We start from the raw sequence: 20,411 nt of genomic DNA on the forward strand, positions 1-20,411 counted from the left end.
GGAATACTATTCAGCCATAAAAAATAACAAGACCCTGGCATTTGATAGAAAGTGGTCAGATATGGAGGACCTATTGCTGAGTGAAGTAAGCCAAGCTATGAAAGAAATATATTGTATGTATCCACTTAATATATACCGACTATCCACACTCTTTGGTAGAGAGCGAAATATTGGAGGACATTAAAACAGTGAAAGTACTTAACAAGAATAAGATAGTGTGGAATTGGGGGGCGGTGACGAGAAGAAGATAGAGAAAGATAGCAAGAGAACAAATAGAGAGGCGGGATGTTAGTGGGAAACAGATATATCTTATTATCTGTTGATGATGATGTGTATAGTATTCTCACCTGGATTCATCTGAGAAGTATTTCATGATGGGTAAAGTCTTTTTACAAGCAAAATGAGAAATAATGATTGACTGTTTAAAAAAATAATTGGAATAATAATAATGATTGGGAAAAACAATGAAAAGATAATTGAATGATAAAGTGGGGAGATTAATGTCTCTGTATTGACTGACATGCATGGCATTCCCTTTTGAAAAAGGAATGTAATACACTGTAAAGTTATATGCAATTCAATGCAATATATAAAGATTATGATGATAATAAAAAATAAATAAGTAAAAAGAAACAAAAAAAAAGAAGAAAAGAAAAGCAGTTTTGCAATGCTAAGGAACTTTGCTTAAAACTTAAATCCAGGAAATGGGTTAGGATTCTGTTCAAATAGTAGGTACATGAATGTATCGACAGCTCAAGACAGGACAAAACCCCTTAAAAGTGGACAACAAAGCTTAGAAGAAAATCAGGAATATTTTAGTCAAAAGTCATAAAACGCTTTTTCACCAGTTCATTCTCATGTACTTATCTATCTTATGTTGTGGTTTGATCTTCCTGATTGAATTCTGGGATATAATATTAAACTCCAGACTTGTCCCTATGATTGAGTTGGCTATTTTCTTAGTTTTTGAACTCTTATTTCTGCGTGTCTGTATTTCATAGTGTATATGTGCCACATTTTTTCAATCTAGTCTATCCATTCTTGGGTATTTGGGTTGATTCTGTCTTAGCAATTGTGAATGATGCTGCAATAAACATAGATGTGTAAGTGTTTTTCTGACTGAGTGTTCCTTTATTTTGGGCAAATACCAATAAGTGGGATTACTGGATTGTATGGCAGTTCTATTTGTAGGTGTTTGAGGAACCTGCATATTGTTCCTTAAGGTGGCTGTACAGTGCAGATTTATTTTCTAACCACAGCCATGCCAGATTAGTCATTATTTATTTTCTTAATCATAGTCATCCTGACTTGGGTTAAATGGTATCTAATTATAGTTTGAATTTGCATTTCTCTTATGGTAAGAGATGTTGAGCATATTTTCATATGCTTTTTGACCATTCATGTATTTTCCTTAGAGAGTTATTTGTTCAGCTCATTTGCTCTTTTTAAAATTTATTTTTATTTTTATAAAGCAAGAATTATAAACCTTTTTTTCCAAGATAAGTTTACATCCTTTTGTCTATGAAATTTTCTTTCTCTTTTCCCCTCTCTACCACCCACTCGCTTATGTTACAGTCTCTAACATTTACACGTATCTTCTTCACTATCATATTTGGATCTTTCAAATTCTGCCATAGAGTGCAAACATTTGGTGCATATTGATCTGAGATGTACAGTGTGTATCTCTCAAAGTCTGGCTCATTTTGCTAACATTAAGTACTCAATATTCCTCCACTTTGAATAAAATAAAAATAGGATCTCATTGTTTCTTATGGCTGAATAATATTCCATAGTTTTTATGTGCCACAGTTTTTCAACACAGTCATCAGTTTTTGGAAATTTAGGTTGATTTCTTGTTTTAGCAATTGTGAATAATGCTGTACTAAACATGGATGGAAAAGTGTCTTTCTGACTATTTTCCTCTCCTTTGGGTAAATACCAAGGAGTGCAATTATTGGGTCATATGGGAGTTCTATTTGTAAGCTTTTGAGGAGCCTCCATGTCGTTTTCCAGAGAGGCTGTACTAATTTACATTCCCACTTACAGTGTAGAAGGGTTCCCTTTTCACCATAGCCATGCCAGCATTAATTGTTCTTTCTCTATTTTTTTTTATCTTAGCCATTCTAACAGGGTTTAAATGGTATCTCATTGTGCTTTTAATTTTCATTTCCTTTATGACCAGACTTTGAACATTTTTTCATATGCCTTTTTGCCACTCACAAGTCTCCTTTTGAGAATTATTTATTCAGTTCATTTGCCCATTTTTTAGTTGGATATCTGAGGAGTAATGTGCAAATGTTTTCTCCTATTCTGAGTGTTGTCTTTTCAAAGAAAACAATCATAGGCCCATTTTTTTAAAATAAAATTTTGCAATAGGGCACATCTCACTGTAGAGACAGAGAGACAGAAAGTGAGAAGTCAACCCCCTCCTTTCTCCTCTTGGGATTTTGGGCACATATGCACATGTGCCCAGTGTGAGTTTTAAGTCGCCAGGTCTGAGACTCGACTTGTGTTTGACTACGTGGGAATCCAGCAACATAACCATTGTGTCATCTGCTGGTCCTATTTGCCCATTTTTTTTTAATTTAAAATTTTTCCAGGTAAGTTGCATGAGTTCCTGTTTTATAATAGTTATCAGTCCTTATCTGAAGCATAGTTGGCAAATATTTTGACTTGTGTTTGACTACGTGGGAATCCAGCAACATAACCATTGTGTCATCTGCTGGTCCTATTTGCCCATTTTTTTTTAATTTAAAATTTTTCCAGGTAAGTTGCATGAGTTCCTGTTTTATAATAGTTATCAGTCCTTATCTGAAGCATAGTTGGCAAATATTTTCTCCCATTCTGAGTGTTGTCTATTCACTCTAATCATTGTTTCTTTTTCTGTGCAGAAGCTTTTTAGCTTTATGTAATCTCATTTTAGCTCATGTAATCTCACTTCTTTATTTTTGGATTTATTGCCTGTGCTTTAGAGGTCTTATATAAGAAATCTTCACCTACTGTTTTTAAGAGTTTTCCCTTTGTTTTCTACCAGTAGTTTTATAGTTTAAGGTTTCGCATTTAGATCTTTGATACATTTCGAGTTAGTTTTTGTTAATGGTGAAAGATAGGGGTCCAGTTTCATTTTTATGTAAGTGGATATCTAGTTTTTCCAGCAAAATTTGCTGAAGAGACTTTCTTTTCCTCACTGATTTTTCTCTTGTTTGTTGTAAAAAACAGTTGACTATATGTTTTGGAGTTTATTTTTGAGTCCTCCATTCGGTTCTATTGTTCTACATGCCTGTTTTGAGCTTTGTAATATATTTGCACATTACTCCTCAGATATCCAACTAAAAAATGGGCAAATGAACTGAATAAATAATTCTCAAAAGGAGACTTATGAGTGGCAAAAAGGTATATGAAAAAATGTTCAAAGTCTGGTCATAAAGGAAATGAAAATTAAAAGCACAATGAGATACCATTTAAACCCTGTTAGAATGGCTAAGATCAAAGATACTTTTCACTTTGTTCTTTTTGCCTAGTATCACTTTGGTGATATGGGGCCTTTTATGATTCCAAATAAATTTTATGATTGTTTTATCCATTTGTGTGAAGAATATCTCTGATAGTTTGGTCAAAATTGCATTGAATTTGTAAGTTAATTTGGGCAGAATTGATGTTTTGATTATATTAATTCTTCTAATCCAGAAACATGGGATGTCTTTCCATATTTGTGTATCATTCTTAGGTTTGTTTTATTTGTTTGTTTATTTGTTTAGTTTTTCATAGTTTTTCTTATAGAAGTCTAGCAACATAACTGCTATGCCACTTGCTGGCCCCTCTAGTAATCTTTCTTTTATATATTTGGATGCCTTTGTGTTGGATGGATAAATATTTATAATGTTTCTCTAGATTTGAGAAGTTTTTTGGATAATATTGTTATGACTTTTCTGGCAACCTAATATTTCATGAAAGAGAGTTTCTATGCCTTTATCCAATTATTTGCCTTCTGGGATATCCAATTTGTGACTATTTGGCTGTTTAATGGTGTCTAGAATTTCTTGTATGCTGTCCCCATTTGTAATGGTCATTTTCCTATTATTTTTGGTGGCTTGGAATAAGTCAGAGGTTTCATCTTCAAGATTGGAGATTTTTTTTCTGCGTGATTCAATCTGCTATTAATACTTTCAAGGGAGCTATTAATTTCCTTTACTATATTCTTCATTTCCAGAATTTCTGTTTGATTCTTTTTTAGGGTGTCTGTCTCTATGAATTTCCTCCTTCTTACACCTCGCTGAGGTTTTGTGTGTGTGTGTGTGTGTGTGTGTGTACGTTTAACGACTGTATAAATTTTACAACATAGTTTTTCCCAGCATGAATATGGTGCATATTGATCCAGTCAAATACATTACCATATACATTATCATCTTATCATCAACAGATAACATTGAATTTGTTCTTTACAATGAACATTCTGGCTTCTTTTTCTGACATTTCTATGATTTCTTATGTTCTTTCTATTGTTAATGGTGAGTTTTTATGTTCCTTTGGGGAAGAGATGCCATCTGTTTTTCTCATATTTCTGTGGGCTCTGCTTTGTTTTTTAGGCATTGGATGAATTGCTCACTTCTTCCATTTTTGGTTAGATTTCTGCAGCTGTATACTCTTGTACTTCTCTATGGTATGTGTTAGCTCCATGTCAGTTTCCCTATTCTTCTGTATGTAGGAATGTTGGAATCCCTGGTGGGAGATCTGGAGTTTGAAATTTCAGATGGAGTTTTCCTTTTGTTTTTTTCCCCCCTAAAGGAGGATGTAGGGTAGACTCCTTGAAAGCCACAGTATATTTAGGCAGTTGGTTCCTTTCTCAAACTTTCTGGTCCTGATGTGGCTGTGGACCGAGCTTGGAAGGCACAATGTGAGGTAGTAGCACAGGAGTCACATCATGCATTTTGTGACACATGGGGCTGGCTACAGACAGCTTTCCTCGTTGTTGTTCCAACTGGTTGACAGGAGGCTGGACAACAAATGACATGCCTGGTTATATGGAAAATTCTTTCCTTTTTGTGTCTTATTAAGACCAGTGTGTAGCAGAACAGTGAGTTCAGACTTTCACGTTAATTCTGTTTTTTCCATGAACTTTTTGAAGTCTCCTTGTAATTGTCTAAATTTTATATATTATTTGCTATTCAACAATATCTAGTGAGTTCTCATTTGTTTGGTGGTAAGATGCATTATAGAGCATTATATATAGAATATAGTAAACATTGTCCTTTTTCTCATGTAATTTTTTTCTATTAGAGGCAGATAAAATGGGAGAGCACTTTACTATTCTATCATTTAATATTGCTAGTAAAGAACTGAATTTAGAGATAAGTGTTTTATTTTCTTCTTAAGAGGAACTCATACAAAGTTTTTAGCAGTTGTTTGTGGTTTGTTTTGTTTGTTTTTGTTTTTCACAATTTTAAAATGCTTTCATTCATGGCCAGGGCCAAAGGAGTAACACTTCTTTGTCATTCATGGAACTGAATGCTTGTACATGATTTCACTGTTGTTATTTTTCCCTAATGGGCAAACCCTATTAAGAAGGGAATGAAACTCTAAACCTTGCAGCTGGTTATCTGAGCCATATCCATACCACAGGCTTAAGCCAGCTCTCTGGCCTTAACATCATGACTGCTCAAATTGACACCGCAGTCTTCAGCTTCCCAAGGGGTATAATTACTTTTGTCCATGATACCCAGTGTTTGAGATGACCTAAGTAAAAGCAGTGTCCTCCCTTTTCTTCCAGTGTGTGGCAAAGCAAGTTGCATTTATAGCAACTAGAAATTCCAGTGGCTTGATCTTTGCGACAGGACTTGCCTGAGGGATTTTGCTGCTGGAGAAAAACACAGAGCTCAGCAACTCTGCTTTGTGCTTTCATAGGCAAAACAGACAAACAAACAAACAAAAAACAAAAACAAACAAACAAACAAAAAACACCCACTTCATTCTGTATCATCCCATCTTCCTCCACCAAAAGCCTAAAGAATGAGACATGATTGGGTATTAGAAGTCGGAGTGCTATAGTAACTACCAACAGTGCTGTCCCACCTTGTTCTATTGGTGATTGAAGGACTTAAAACAGACGGGAATACAGTATAGTCCTGCCTTTTCAGTTTTGCTTTCCTCAGTTTTACTACCTATGGTAAGATATTTTTAAGGCCCAGCATCAGTGGTGCAGGTACAGTCTCAGTGGTGCACAATATTGAAGCTGCATGCGAGGCCCAGGGTGAATTCTGGGTCCTTCTGAACATTCCAATCATGCCTACATACCCCTATGATCCTAGCTGCCTGGGAGACTTGGGGGAGGATTGCAACATAAAGACCCTTTCAAGGATGCCCCCCTCTCTCCATCTCTCTGTGGAAGTAAAGAAGGAAAGAAGGAAGGGAGAAAGGGAAAGACTTTGAAAAGAGAGTATTTTGAGAAAGAGAAAGACCACATTCACAATAATTTTTATTACAGTATATTGTAATTATTCATTTCATTAGTTATTATTGCTAATCTCCTCTCTGTGCCTCATATGTAAATTAAACTTTATCATACGAGTTTATGTATAGGAAAAACATGGTATATCTACGGTTTGGTGTTGACCACAGTTTTAGGCACCCACTGGGGGGGTCTTAGAATGGATCCCCTACAGGTAAGGGGGGACTACTATAGATTAACTACTTCAGCCTTTCTGAAGGACCATGCGGGTGCTCATAAAATGCACACCCTATAGCTGGTTTCTAAGATTATGTCTGTGTTTCTTAGTTGGTGAAATCAAGGATGTCATTATTCCCATATTCTCTCTACCCTTCCTCAGGCCTGATGTTTTTCTCTATTCTGTTTCAGGGCTCATCGTTGGGGTGATCCTGAGGTATGGCACCCCTGCCACCAGTGGCCGTGACAAGTCACTCAGTTGCACTCAGGAAGACAGGGCTTTCAGCACCTTATTAGTGAATGTCAGTGGGAAGTTCTTTGAATATACCTTGAAAGGAGAAATCAGCCCTGGCAAGGTCAACAGTGTGGAGCAGAATGACATGCTGCGCAAGGTGAGCTGGGACCCTCTGCCATTGTTGTGCTGATGTGGTATTGATTTCTCAACTCTATCTTGACCTTGGAGAGAGAAATTTTACCTAACTCCTGGAATATCAGTAATATTCATGGCTGTTTTATTAAGAAGCTTTTGGGCTATAATGAAGAGAAGGAATCATATTTTAACCTGACTTTTCAACTTTGTGATCTTCTTTGACTCATTAGATTCTGTAGCTGATGTGGGCCACTGGTTTTGGGTGGGTTTGTATATCCCTACTCACTTGCTTCTCTAACTGCCTTATTTACTATGTCTCTTGTCCTTGCTATGGCTTAGGAATAAGATTCTTTCTACTTTGCTTTGCTTTGCCTATCTGCCTTTCTTCTCTCTCTCTCTCTCTCTCTCTCTCTCGGAGAGGTTTTTGCTATAGGGCACGTGTGCTCACCAGAAAGACAGAGACAGAGAGACAGAAAATGAGAAATCGCCTCCCCGGGGGGGATGGCCATGCCGCAATCTCTTCTTCTCCATTCTCCTCTCGGGATCTTGGGCACACACGCACACGCGCCTGGCGTGAGTTTAAGCCACCGGGTCCAGGACTCAAACTGCAGTTGACTACATGGGAGTTCAGCGACATAGCCATTGCACCAACTGCTGGTCCCTGTTTCTTTCTTTTAAAACAGAAAGGGTTCCTCCATGTTACAGTTCTCCTACCTAAGCTGCCCCAAGTTGCTGGGACTACAGGTACATACCATTGTATCCCAAATTAGGTTGGATCCAGAATCATCCTGAGCCTCCTATCTCAGTTTACAGAACACAGCATCTTAGCAGTGATCACCACCACAGCTGGGTCTTCTTTCTTCACTTTTAGCTTATTGGCGCAGTATTCAGAAGTACAGATCTTAATTCTTCATTGTTCTTTGCCAGATTCTATTGGGTTGTCAAAAAAGTTGTGACACCTTTTTGCACAGAAAAATGTCATGACTTTTCCAACCACCTAATACAGATATTTGAGCACTTACTCTTATTGGTGATTGATGCCAAAGGCTAAGAATATCTTTGGAAGAAGAAGGTCCCATCTTAGAATTTGAATCCAAGCATTGGTTTTCATTTGATGTTGGGTTAGAAAAAAATAACCCACAGGAAAAAAGGCTTAGATATTGCCTCATCTGAGTAATGTCTAGGATAAGCAAGAAATATGTAGTAATTAAAATATATTCCATTCCATTATAGATCAGGCCTTCTTAGCAGGAAGGCTTCTGAATAGTGGTCTGGGAGATCCAGGTTACGGGGAACCCCTTTTAACATAGAACATAGCCTTAATAAGGTATATGAAGGGTTGAAATCAGAGGCAGAGTGTAGAGTGTGCTTTAAAAATTAAATTGTTGCTGTCCTTGGAATCTACCATAATCCAGAAGGAAAATTAGCCTCGACCTAGAGCATTAAACATGGCCATCTTCTCTGTGTCCCCTAGTGGTAGTACTAGTATGTTCTTTGTTCTCAACACTTAATAAGAAAGTGCAGTATTTTCATCAACAGTGTGAAACCTAATGCAACTGAAAATGATAACCAGTGTAAATGCTACATTAATGGCTGATTTGAAATGGCAGCTTTAGTCTTTCCTATTGGATAGAAAAGAGGGGAAGAGTGAAATAATACCAGCCTATTTCCATCTTTCAGATCAGAATAGAAGATGAAGCTGAATTTTGCTCTCTTATATTTAGAAAAAATGTTTATTCAGATCTCTGTTTAAAAGTTTGCCACACAAAGCAAAGGTGGGAGAACAAACAAGGCCAAGATCACTGTTGCTAGTTGAAGGTAAAAGAAGTTTGTCAAGGCAACTTTGTTGTCGTGAAGACCATTTTTATTTGATTTTGGTCAGAAAACTCTTGTGCTACTTCATACATTACTAGGTTTGGTGACCGGCAGCAAATCTCACTCTTTTTTGGGCCTGGTGTTGTCATGTTGGGTAGATATTTGTGCAAGGCTACTTCTCAATCTGATGTTCCATGCTTTGCAGACTATGCTTATCTTTAGTAAAAAGACAGAATAAAACATAATTTTATAGAACCATTTTTCTTTTAATTAGGCTAATTAACATCATCAATTTCATTTTTTTTTTTTGGAGAGGTTTTTGTTATAGGGCATGTACGCTCGTCAGAAAGACAGAGAGGGACAGAGAGACAGAAAGCGAGAATCACCCCTCAGGGAGGAAGACCACACCACAATCCCTTCTCCAATCTCCTCTTGGGATCTTGGGCATGGATTCACACGTGCCTGGCATGAGTTTAAGCCACCGGGTCTGGGACTCAAACCATGGTCGAGTACATGGGAGTCCAGCAACATAGCCATTACACCAACTGCTGGTCCAACATCATCAATTTTTAAAGGAAAAAACTAGCTTTTATAAATTATTATGAAGATTTAAAATAAATAATTAAAATAAAAGCCAATTAATCTGGTGACATGAACAAATTCTTTAAAAAGGTTTGCATGCTTATAGAATGGTTGATTCTTTTCTAGGTATAAAACTTGGTTGTGTAAAAGTTTCAGAGTGGTTTCTCTGTATCAAACTTACAGGTAATTTCAGTCCTCTTAGAGCTGCTGAATTTATGAAGACATTGAGGAAGCCACCAGCTTCACTGATACCTTCAATCTAGGCTTATAGATTTTGATAAAGAAGGTCTTTCAGAAGAGATTTAATTTCAATAGAACAATGCCTACAAAGGAGTCTGTGGGACAGGATCCAGAAAGTTAATGAAGAATCATGACAGCATCTTTTATTGCACTTGGACCCTTACAAAACCCTTAAAAATCAAGATGTTTTTATTTCTTCTTGGAAAACACTGGCTAGAAGCTTTGTGTGAGTTCTCCAAATTGCATTGAATAGTTGTGTCTTAATATGTCTTTAAAGAGCGCATCAAGATCAGAAGTGAGAAGTGCTGTTGGGAGAAGTACATGCCAGGCCACAGGGCAGTTGTGTCCTCTTCTGGAATGAGTCCCTAATTATTCACATCTATGTTATTTACTTTCTGCAAACGTTCATCAAATAATATGGCACTGGTTGATAATAAACAAAAATTGGCCTTTTGTTTTTAATTTTTAGGTAACATTTGATCCAGAGGTATTTTTCAACATTCTGCTGCCTCCAATTATTTTCCATGCTGGATATAGCTTAAAAAAGGTAAGAGGCTTTTTGTTAGTACTTCCTGAATTTTGTGAATCTCTTTGTTAAATTACCTGCAAAATTTTCTAGTGTTTTTCTTATCCTAGATTGCTTGTTACTGAGTTCTACACCTACTCAGAGATTATAGTTGACTCAACATCAATGATTCATTTTTGTTTTAAAGTCTGGTATGCTCATACATTGCCAGTGAGAATGTAAAATGGTATAGCCATTCTGGAAAACATGTTGACAGTTTCTTATAAATTACTGTATGACCAGCAATTTCATTCCTGAGGATTTATCCCAGAGAAATGAAAGGTTATGTTCACACAAAAGTCTATACCTGATCATTCATACTAACTTTATTTGTAATAGACAAAAACTAGAAATAACCAAAATTTCCCATAATAGATGAAGAGTCAAATAAACTGTGGTACATCAATATCATAGAATAGTGCTCACTAATAAAATGGAACAAAATAAGGCATTATGCTGCAAGAAAAAAAATTCAATTTCAAAAGGTTACATACTGTTTGATATCACTTATATAGCATTCTAAAATGACAAAATTATGGAGATGGAAAACAAATTAATAGTTGCCAGGAGTTAGGAATGATGCGAGTGACTATAAAGGGGTAGCATAAGGGACATTTTCATGGTGGGGGAAAAGTTCTGTGTCTTGATTGTGGTACTGGTTATGCTAATCTACACATGTGATAAAATAACATTGAACTATGTACACACATTGTACCAATGTCAGTTTCTTAGTTTTGACATTGTACTGTGGTTATGTAAGGCATAACCGGTGGAGGAAACTGGGTGAAGAGTACATGGGATCTCTCTATACTATCTTTGTAATTTCTATGGATCTATAATTATTCCCCCCAAAAAAGTTTTAAAGAGACTAACTATCCTTATTAGTAAGATTCCTTGTGCCCATCAGCAAGGTTGGTCCCTAGTTATTTAAAATATCATATACCTTTACAGATGTGTGGATGGCTCTCTCCCTTTTGCAGTGTGGAGATATTATGTGAAAATTGGTCTCTAGAAAGGCTTCCCTCAGATAATACCCATGGAGCTTCTCTCAGCTCTCTTTATGAATTGAGAACTAAAGGAAACCTTTTTGGTGACTCTAATGCGGAGATATCTTGGTTGACAGTAAAACTCAATAATATACTTAGGAACTGGAGAATGTATCCCAAATTAATAAACTCTAGCTAGAACAATCAAGAAAAAAAAGAGAAAGAAACAAACTGTTTCTATCAGGAATGAGAAAGGGAACATCACTATAGACCCTTCAGACATTTAAGGGATAGTAAGGGAATACCATGGACAGTTTTATGCCAATAGGTCTGACAGCCTAAGTAAAATGGGCAAATACTTGAAAGACACAAATTACTAAAACTGACCTGAGGAGAGAAAGGAAAATTTAATAGCCCTATATAAATGAAAGAAATAGAGTTCACAATTAGAAACCTTCCCACAAGACCAGATGGTAAATTATATCAAGCATTTAAGGAAGAAATCATATAAGCAAATTCAGGGACCAGCAGATGGCGTAATGGCTACATTACTGTACTCCCACATGGCCGACCATGATTTGAGTCCCAGACCTGGAGGCTTGAAACTCATTTTAGGCACGTGTACATGTGTGCCTAAAATCCTGAGAGGAGGATGGAGGAGAAGGGATTGCAGTGTGGCCAGCCCCCCGGGGGATAATTTCTTACTTTCTGTTTCTCTCTCTCTGGTGAGCACATGCACCCTATAACAAAGTCTTTCACACTCTCTTCCAAAAAAAAAAAAAAAATCAAAAAGTTCATGGAAAATGGATTTTCATTTCATTGTATTTGGTGTAAAAATGTTTTGAAATACATGTACAATGTTTTCATAATAGGTATTTTCCATGAACTTTTGACAGACCCTTTGAACTAATCCTATGCAAACTCTTTCAGAAAATAGAGGAAGGAACACTTCCCAACTTACTTCATGAGAGAATTCTTGCCCATCAGGCAGGTTTTTCTTTCAAAGCCACTGTTCAGTTTTCAGAAGGTTTTAAAATTATTTTCAACCAACATAAAATATATTAACACTTTATGCTGCATCTATTATGTGTGTACTAGGAATTTTACATACATTCTTTATTTTTTTTTAATGCCAGAAGGCAAGTGTGTGCATGAGAGAAAGAGAAAGCATCCCCAACAGGAATTGGTCACACTGCATTTCTTTTCCCCCAATTCTCTATCCTTTCAGCATCCTGGACATGTGTGCATGTACCCAGTGTATTTTTCAAGCCACCAGGGGTGAGACTTGAGCCTGGTTGGCCACATGAGATCTGGCTTCCTCTACGCAGCACCTATCCCCTGTGCTATGGGTCTGACCCTACATATAGTCTTTGTTTTTACATATACTCAGTCTAATCCTCATAGAATCTCTGTTAGAAGGTAAAAGTGGTTGGAGATTAGCTCACATTGTTTCTCCTTCTGGTTTCCAATTCATTGATTAACAGATACAAGGCGTTAACATATGATTTAATGATTGACTTATGATCCAGAGTCCCTGGTAAATGCATGTTGGAGTGTATAGCATAGCCCTAGGTAATGGAGCACTTATCAGCCTACCTCATGAATTATAGACTGCTCTTCTGTAGCCACCAGGTCTGTCACAGTCACAGTCACAGTCACAGGTAGAGAGGCTGAAATGGAGAAATCCTAGATATTACTGAGCCTGCCAAAGGCTTCCTGCTTGCTCATAACCTAGAGGTTAGAGGAACAAGAACAATTTCCCACCTTGCATAAGAGGGTCAGTACTACAAGTCAAGCTGATTTTCCCTTTCAGAGATCAAGTGATCTGTACTTATTGCATCACATTTGTGGAGGGGTAGAGGGATAAGGAATGGAACATAAGTCCCCTCTCCATGTTGGATACTTGAGGAACAGGAGATGTGTGTTTCTGCACACCAGTTCAATGCACATTTGTACACTCACTTGTAGAGAGTGGCCTGAATTTTAGTGATGAAACTGAGTTGATTAATGATGCATGTGAGGTTATATAGATGGTACAGGACTAAGTCAAGGTTATGCTCTTTCTTTCTCTGTCTGACTCCAGGGTCCAAGGTCTTCCTTTGTGCTACACTGCCTCTGGATTTAGGTTTTCTGTACAGAAAACATATCCTTTTCCTTACTAATCTCTGGGGTTGTCAGAGTCATCTTAATTTGTATGTCATATGGACATGTTACAGTTAGGAGATAGTTATTATGGGTATAAATAATGTTATCTTAAGACAGCTCCATAGCCTGGTGGTTAAGTCCAGCTACATGACTGAACACATGGTTCAAGTCCCAGATTCAGCAACTTGAGAAATATGCTGGGCACATGTGCATGCATGCCCCAAAATCCCCAAATGGGGGAAAGATGGAGGAGAAGGAATTGCAGCATGATCATTCTCCTTGGTGGGAGAGGGGAACTTTCTCCTCTCCCTCTATTTCTGTTCTCTGTCTCTCTCTGGCAAGTGCATGCTCTTTCATACGTGTGTGTGTGTGTGTGTGTGTATAATCTATTAGGTAAACTCATATTTATGATATTAGTCAAAGAAAAAAAGTAGTAATATAAATCTACCATCAAAAATACATTCATAATATATTATTTTCTTCATTCATAATATATTCTAAAATTATGCACACAAAAACTCATACTTCATATCTGCAGATGTGAATTGAAATTTTACTGTATCTTGGAGAGACACATCACTTTCTTGTGCATTGTATCTAGTAATTAAATGTATACTTCACATTTATTAACCCATTCAATTCTCATGACTTCCCCATCATGATCATCTTATATGAGAGAAAGTTAAGGCTCAAAGGTGTGATGTGAGCTGCAAGTCTCACATACATGAAACCATGATCCCAGAATGAAAAGCCCATCTCATTCCCTCCAAGCATTGCTCTCTCCCTGTGCAAACTGCCGTGTGACCCAGCTCCTCAATTCCCACAACTTCCCTTTGGAGAAGAAATGACAGGACATGAGGTGCCAAGTGAAATCCTTGATCTCTCATCCTATTCCTATTTGCAGCTATGACTTGTTTAGAGTCTCCCCTACTTTTACTTCTCAGTTATAGAATGGCAAGGAGAGGGACCAGCAGGTGGTGTTGTGGTTAAGTCGCTGGACTTGTACATGGTTGACCACAGTTTGAGTGCCAGACTTGGTTTCTTGTAACTCATGCTGGGCGCATGTGCATGTGTGGCCAAAATCCCAGGAGGAGAATAGAGGAGAAGAGATTGTGGCATGGCCATCCCCCTTGGGAGGTGATTTCTCACTTTCCCTGTCACTGTCTCTCTCTTTTTCTCTCTGGTGGCACACATGCCCTATGGCAAAACCTTAAAAAAAAGAAAAAAAAAAGAGTGGCAAGGAGAAACAAAACACAGTGGCATACTCCCCCAGGTGAAGTCTTTAAGATCCCCTAAGACAGACCAAAGTGAGAAGGATTGTTTTGGTGAAAACCTACATGAGATTCCAATCCCTAGCTATATCATTTTTTGTTTTAATTTGCCAGAGGGCACATGGGTTTATCAGAGGGAGACAGGTAAAAAGCACCCATGGACATAGTCACATCACAATCCTTTCTCTCCTACATTTCTCCATCCTCTTGGGATTTGGGGCACTCATATACATGCACCCAGTGTTTTTCAAACTATGGGGATCAGGATTCAAACCATGTGGTCGGGCATGTGGGATCCAGCTCTCTCTCTCTCTCTTTCTCTCTCTTTTTCTTTTGAGAGAGTTTTTTTGTTTTGTTTTGTTTCGTTTGTTTGTTTGTTATTTTGCTACAGTGCACATGCACTCACTGGAGAGACAGAAAGCAAGAAATCACTCTCCAGTGGGGATGGCCACACCACAGTCCTGACTTCCCCATTCTTCTCTCAGGATCTTGGGCACATATGCACACACACACAAACCTGGCATGAGTTTTAAGTCTCTGAGTCCAGGACTCGAACTGTGGTCGACTATGTAGGAGTCCAGAGACCTAACCATTATGCCATCTGCTGGTTCCAGGATCAAACTCTCTTAACAAACAGGCCACAGGACTGGCCCCCTAGGTGTATCATTCTAAGCTTTACATTCCTACTTCTTGGGAAATCCTTTCCCCTCCCATTACCCACCAACAAGGTTTAACATGTTAGTGTATGTGTGTGTGTGTGTGTTTGGTGGGGATATTCACCAAAAATGAAGGGTTCTGTAGTTAAATTTTTTCCCTGCCAGTGCCTTGTAAGCAAACCATGAGTGATGGCACAAAATCAAAGCTAATTCCAAACTTTTTTCAAGTTAGACAAAAAAGGCCCATGGTGTGTGACGACAACATAGGATTTTCAAAAATTTGTGGGAAAAATGCATATTGTGAAAAAAAAAGTATAGATTTCCATTTCTTTTTGCACCAAAAATAAATTCCTGCTTTCTTTTTCCATTAACCTTTTGAAGTTCCCTCACATATATGCATAGGTCAAAGAGGGTCTGAATGTACCCATTTACATACTATCAGTTAAATAGTGAAATCGTTACATTAATATATTAGGTTGTCAGAAGAGTCATGGTCTTTTTGCATAGAAAGACATAGAAAAATACGTCTGACTTTCCTGACAACATAATACATGCTTAATTGACAACAGGTTTAATCAGAGATGGCAACCATTTTAAGAAACAAACACTTAAGTGCCTTTATAAAGACTTTTTAATAAAGACTAAACTAATAGTTGATAACTTGAAAGACTAGCATTTTAAAAAGTTAAATTGAGAACTAGCAAAACCTTTTCTTTGTTTTTCTTTTGAGAAAATGAGGCTAATAAAGGGAAGACTGCAAAAACTCTGGTGTTTTTCCACCAGTAGAATGACTTTCACCAACCCATGATTTGATTTCATTTTAAAGCAACTATGACTTTGATTATACATTAAGATTAGTTATTTAAAATATCAAATCATTCGTCACCCATTTGACCTGAAGAAGAGTTTTCAGATTCTTCTATTTTGGCCATTGGGCATAGTTATTCAAAAGAAGGCTGAGTAGAAAGTAAAAGCACATATGCAATTTAAAGTTGTTCCTATGTACCTCTCATGAGCATCTTTGATCTCATGCATCATCCTTGGTACTCCTGACACTCTCTGACTTAAGTCCTTGATAGATCTTTTAAAAGGAAGTGGGCTTACAGTTGTGTTTTTTTAAAAAAATCTAATTAATTTTTTCCAAAACATTGGTGTATAAATACATTAGCTTAAAAAGGCTGAGAAGAATGATTTAAGAGCAAACATAATGTGTTGTTAATATGTGCCGGCAGCACCCTCATTTGGTGACTGTTGGCATGGCAAGGTCTTGATGGCTTCTCTTCTGAGTAGGCGACTAGGGACACTAGACATTTCTTGATGCCTTTGTCTAGCCTCAGATAGGGGCAGGCACTGGGAAAGATTGAAGTCATGGACCCAGCCCCTCTGTCTGGGACACAAACCAGAGGATGTCTGTAGCTCATTGTTCAGACTTCATGGGGGCAACCTGATCCAAGCTAGGTTCTTCTTCCTGTGCTCCACCTTTCCCTGATGCTGCTCAGCTGGCATGCTGGGGATCTCCTGCCATTTTTAAATTTTTATGTAAAGTGTTGATGGCCCTTGTTTGACTAGGACATTTGGGATTTTGTCTGGTTTTGATCATCAAACAATAATAGTTTATGCCATGAGGATTAAGAACCATGACTCAAAATATCCCACAGGCCTAATGACATGTAAGAAGTAAATCCTAGTGTGTATGTTTATACTTTTTAAGGTAACCAGTCATTTTGCCCACCTCTTTCTGAATAATTGCTAGATCTTCTGTTTATGAGTTTCATCCTGTATAAACCTGTCCATCTTAAATGGAACCGACTATTTCTCATTCCTCTACATCTGTCTCTTTTGTTCCTTTTGCCCAGGCACCAAAGATTAATCCAGATGAATCTAAGGAGGTGTTTCAGGCCCCATGGACAGATATTTAGGACTCTAAAACATTTATTTCTCCTATGAAAGAGAGAAACACAGGGAGGGGGCACCCCCCAACAGGGTCTTTATGCCAGGATCCACCCCCACACTAAGCCAGCTTGGATCATGGGCACATGCATGTGCATGCCCAATGTGCATGCCCAGTGTGCACAGGGAAGCCTGAGATGCAAATCTGGGGCCTTCCCATGTGGGTCCAGTTGCATTACCACTGTACCACTACCTGACCCCAGCACTCTTGTTTTCTGATATTGAATTAATTAGAAAGCTCTTTAGATGGCACCTTCATGCTTTATTGCAAACATATCTCTAATGATCATCTAGGATACCACCTGAATTGGAAGTAACCAGCTGAATCATGATATAAAGTAGTTTAGGTTAAATCTATAAAAATGATTGATCTGCTTATGTGCACACATGCGTACATGGGCATGCAGGTGCGCGCGCACACACACACACACACACACACACACACACACACACATTTAATGTAGTTTAATGTAATCAGCCAGCATAGTTCTGTGTGAAAATTTATAAGTTCTTACTTACTTGCTCAGTGGTGGAAAGTGCAGAGCATATTTTATTTAAATTTTTTTTAGTTTATTTATTTATTTCTTCCAGTAAAGGAAAAGAAAGAGACAGAGAAAGATAATCCTGACAAAATCCCTAGTCATGATCCATTCTGTCTCAGCTAGCCCAGATCACAGCACATGCACCTAGCATGCTCAGGGAAGTCATAGGACATGAACCCAGAACCTTTCCCATGTGGGTCCAATTGCATTTACCACTGCACTAACACCTGACCCTCAAAGAATATTTTAAAACTATATTGTTTACAGCTAAATAACGGTATTTAGTAGTAATTTCAATTACTTGTTGTATAATAATAGAAACAGTAGAGTTTCACTTTTTAGGGAATATTTTTCTTATTTTAGAAACAGACCTTAATATATTGTCCAGGCCAGCCTCGAAGTCATGATCCTCCTGCCTCAGCCTCCTCAGTAGCTGGGATTATAGGTGGCATGCATACCTGACTTTAGAGACTTTTCATGTGTTTCACTGTCAGAAATCACAGTATGATCCTGTTTTTTTGTTTGTTTTATTCAGAGACACTTTTTCAGAAATCTTGATTCTATTCTAGCCTATGCCTTCTTGGGGACTGCTGTTTCCTGCTTCATCATTGGGTAAGTGAGTTTTTGTCTTATAACTGAATTAACATATTCTCCAAAGGGATGAGACCCACATGGGGCCACAGAGTCTAGTAGTTTAAAGTTTGTGCTGATGGAAGAGGGTGGGGAGCTACACTGTACAGGATGATAGTTAATAACCACCACATCTTTATGGCGAGCACATGCACCCTATAGCAAAAACTGCTCCAAAATAAATAAATAAATAAATAAATAACCACATGTGGCTGTTTGAATTAAGCTTAATAAAAATGAAATAAAAGTATACCTAGCGCCTAGATCTTTTCAGTATCATTCTTTATTAAAAATAACCAGAGCCCCACACAGAAATGTCTGATTTTGGGACTAGGGCAGGAAATATACAAGATGAAAAGGGAGCATCTTATAATGCCAGAAAGAAAGGAAGTGCTCAAAGGAATGTGGGACATGTCAAGGGGATACAAGAGCCAACCTAGAAGCTCCTGTAGTGGCCAAAGTATACCTAATGACTGAAGAACAACAAAATAAAATTAAAAGTAAGTAAATGACATTGTATTATGTTATCATCAGTATAAATTGAATATCCCTGAGTCCATAATGATATAAATAAATGAATGAATGAATGGGGGAAAAGAGACAAATTTCCTATGTAGAAGAATTCCAAATAATTTATGTAGATACTTTCTTTTAAAAAAAAAGTAGTGCTTAGTCCCCCATCCCTCTCCTCTCACCCTGATTTGAGTGTGCTGAACACAGTGATGACTTCTTTGTGTGTGTGTGTGTGTGTGTGTGTGTGTGTGTGTGTGAGGTTTTTGCTTTAGGGCACGTGCACTTGCCAGAAAGACGAGAGACCGAGAGATAGAAAGGGAGAAATCACCCCCCGGGGGTATGGCCACGCCACAACCCCTTCTCCTCCATCCTTCTCTTGGGATCTTGGGCGTGCACGTATGCACACCCGGTGTGAGTTTAAGCCACTGGGTCTGGGACTTGAACCACGGTCGACTACATGGGAGTCCAGTGACATAGCCATTACTCCAACTGCTGGTCCTGAACACAGTGACTTCTAGCAGCTGCAGTCATGCACACTGCTAAGACTTCCTTCCAAAAAGTACACTATGGAAGGGAGAAAGCAGAGAAGTTTAACAGTGAAGAAGCCTGGCAGACACTAACCTGCACCCACCCCTGTTCCTGTGGAGGCAGTTGGGGTTGGGAGGTGGGCAGTCATAATGAAAATGAGGTCGACCAGTGTTCCAGGTGAACCGTGGTCTGTAAGACCTGGAACAGCAGGCAGTTGATCAAGGTCAACATCAATGGTAATAAGTCATGTTGAGAGTATGGCTCCTAGATATTTGTTATAAGAAGGGCCTCTCTGGTCATCCATCCCCAAGCACATTTCCCCAGTCTAACCATGAGAAAAATAATCAATTGAATCTCTGCTAAGAGACATTCTATAAAATATCTGACAATTTTTTTCCCAAACTGCCAAGGCCATCAAAAACATGCAAAGTCTGAGAAACTGTCACAGCTAATGACTAAACAGATTTGATGATTAAATATGTGGCATCTGAGAGGTGATCCTGGAGCAGAAAAAGGACATTAGTTAAAAACCACGAAATATCTGACTAAAGTGAGAATTTTAGTTAATTGTTTAAAATTAATTTTTATTTATCTATTTTTTTTGCCATTGTGCATGTGCACTCACCAGAGAGAGATAGAAAGACAAGGAAAGTGAGAAATCACCCTCCCAGGGTGGATGGCCACACCACAATCACTTTTCCGCCAGTCTCCTCTCAGTATTTTGGGTATGTGTGCACACGTGCCTGGTGTGATTTTCAAGCAGCTGGGTCCGGAACTTGAATCACAGATGGCCGTGTGATAGTCCAGAGCCTCAACTACTACACAACCTGCTGGTTCCCTTTAGCTAATTTTTCAAAAATTCAGCTGAAGGGAACCAGCAGTTAGCGTAATGGCTGTCGCTGGACTCCCACGTAGTCAACCGTGGTTCGCGTCCCAGACTCGGTGGCTTAGAACTCA

The 20,411-nt window shown here is 38.1% G+C and overlaps 1 protein-coding gene across 1 annotated transcript in view; it reads left to right on the forward strand.

The window, feature by feature from the left end:
• Window positions 1-6,853: 6,853 nt before the first annotated feature.
• Window positions 6,854-20,411, forward strand: part of SLC9A7 (solute carrier family 9 member A7) — a gene marked incomplete at its 5' end in the record, with an annotated part of 119,007 nt that continues 105,449 nt past the window's right edge. Inside the window, 3 exon segments of the mRNA XM_027765626.1 lie at window positions 6,854-7,053; window positions 10,138-10,215; window positions 18,319-18,395. Coding sequence (XP_027621427.1) covers window positions 6,854-7,053; window positions 10,138-10,215; window positions 18,319-18,395 — 355 coding nt within the window.

Source organism: Tupaia chinensis, unplaced genomic scaffold, assembly GCF_000334495.1.
Source record: "Tupaia chinensis unplaced genomic scaffold, TupChi_1.0 Scaffold138988_1, whole genome shotgun sequence".
Lineage (NCBI taxonomy): Eukaryota > Metazoa > Chordata > Mammalia > Scandentia > Tupaiidae > Tupaia > Tupaia belangeri.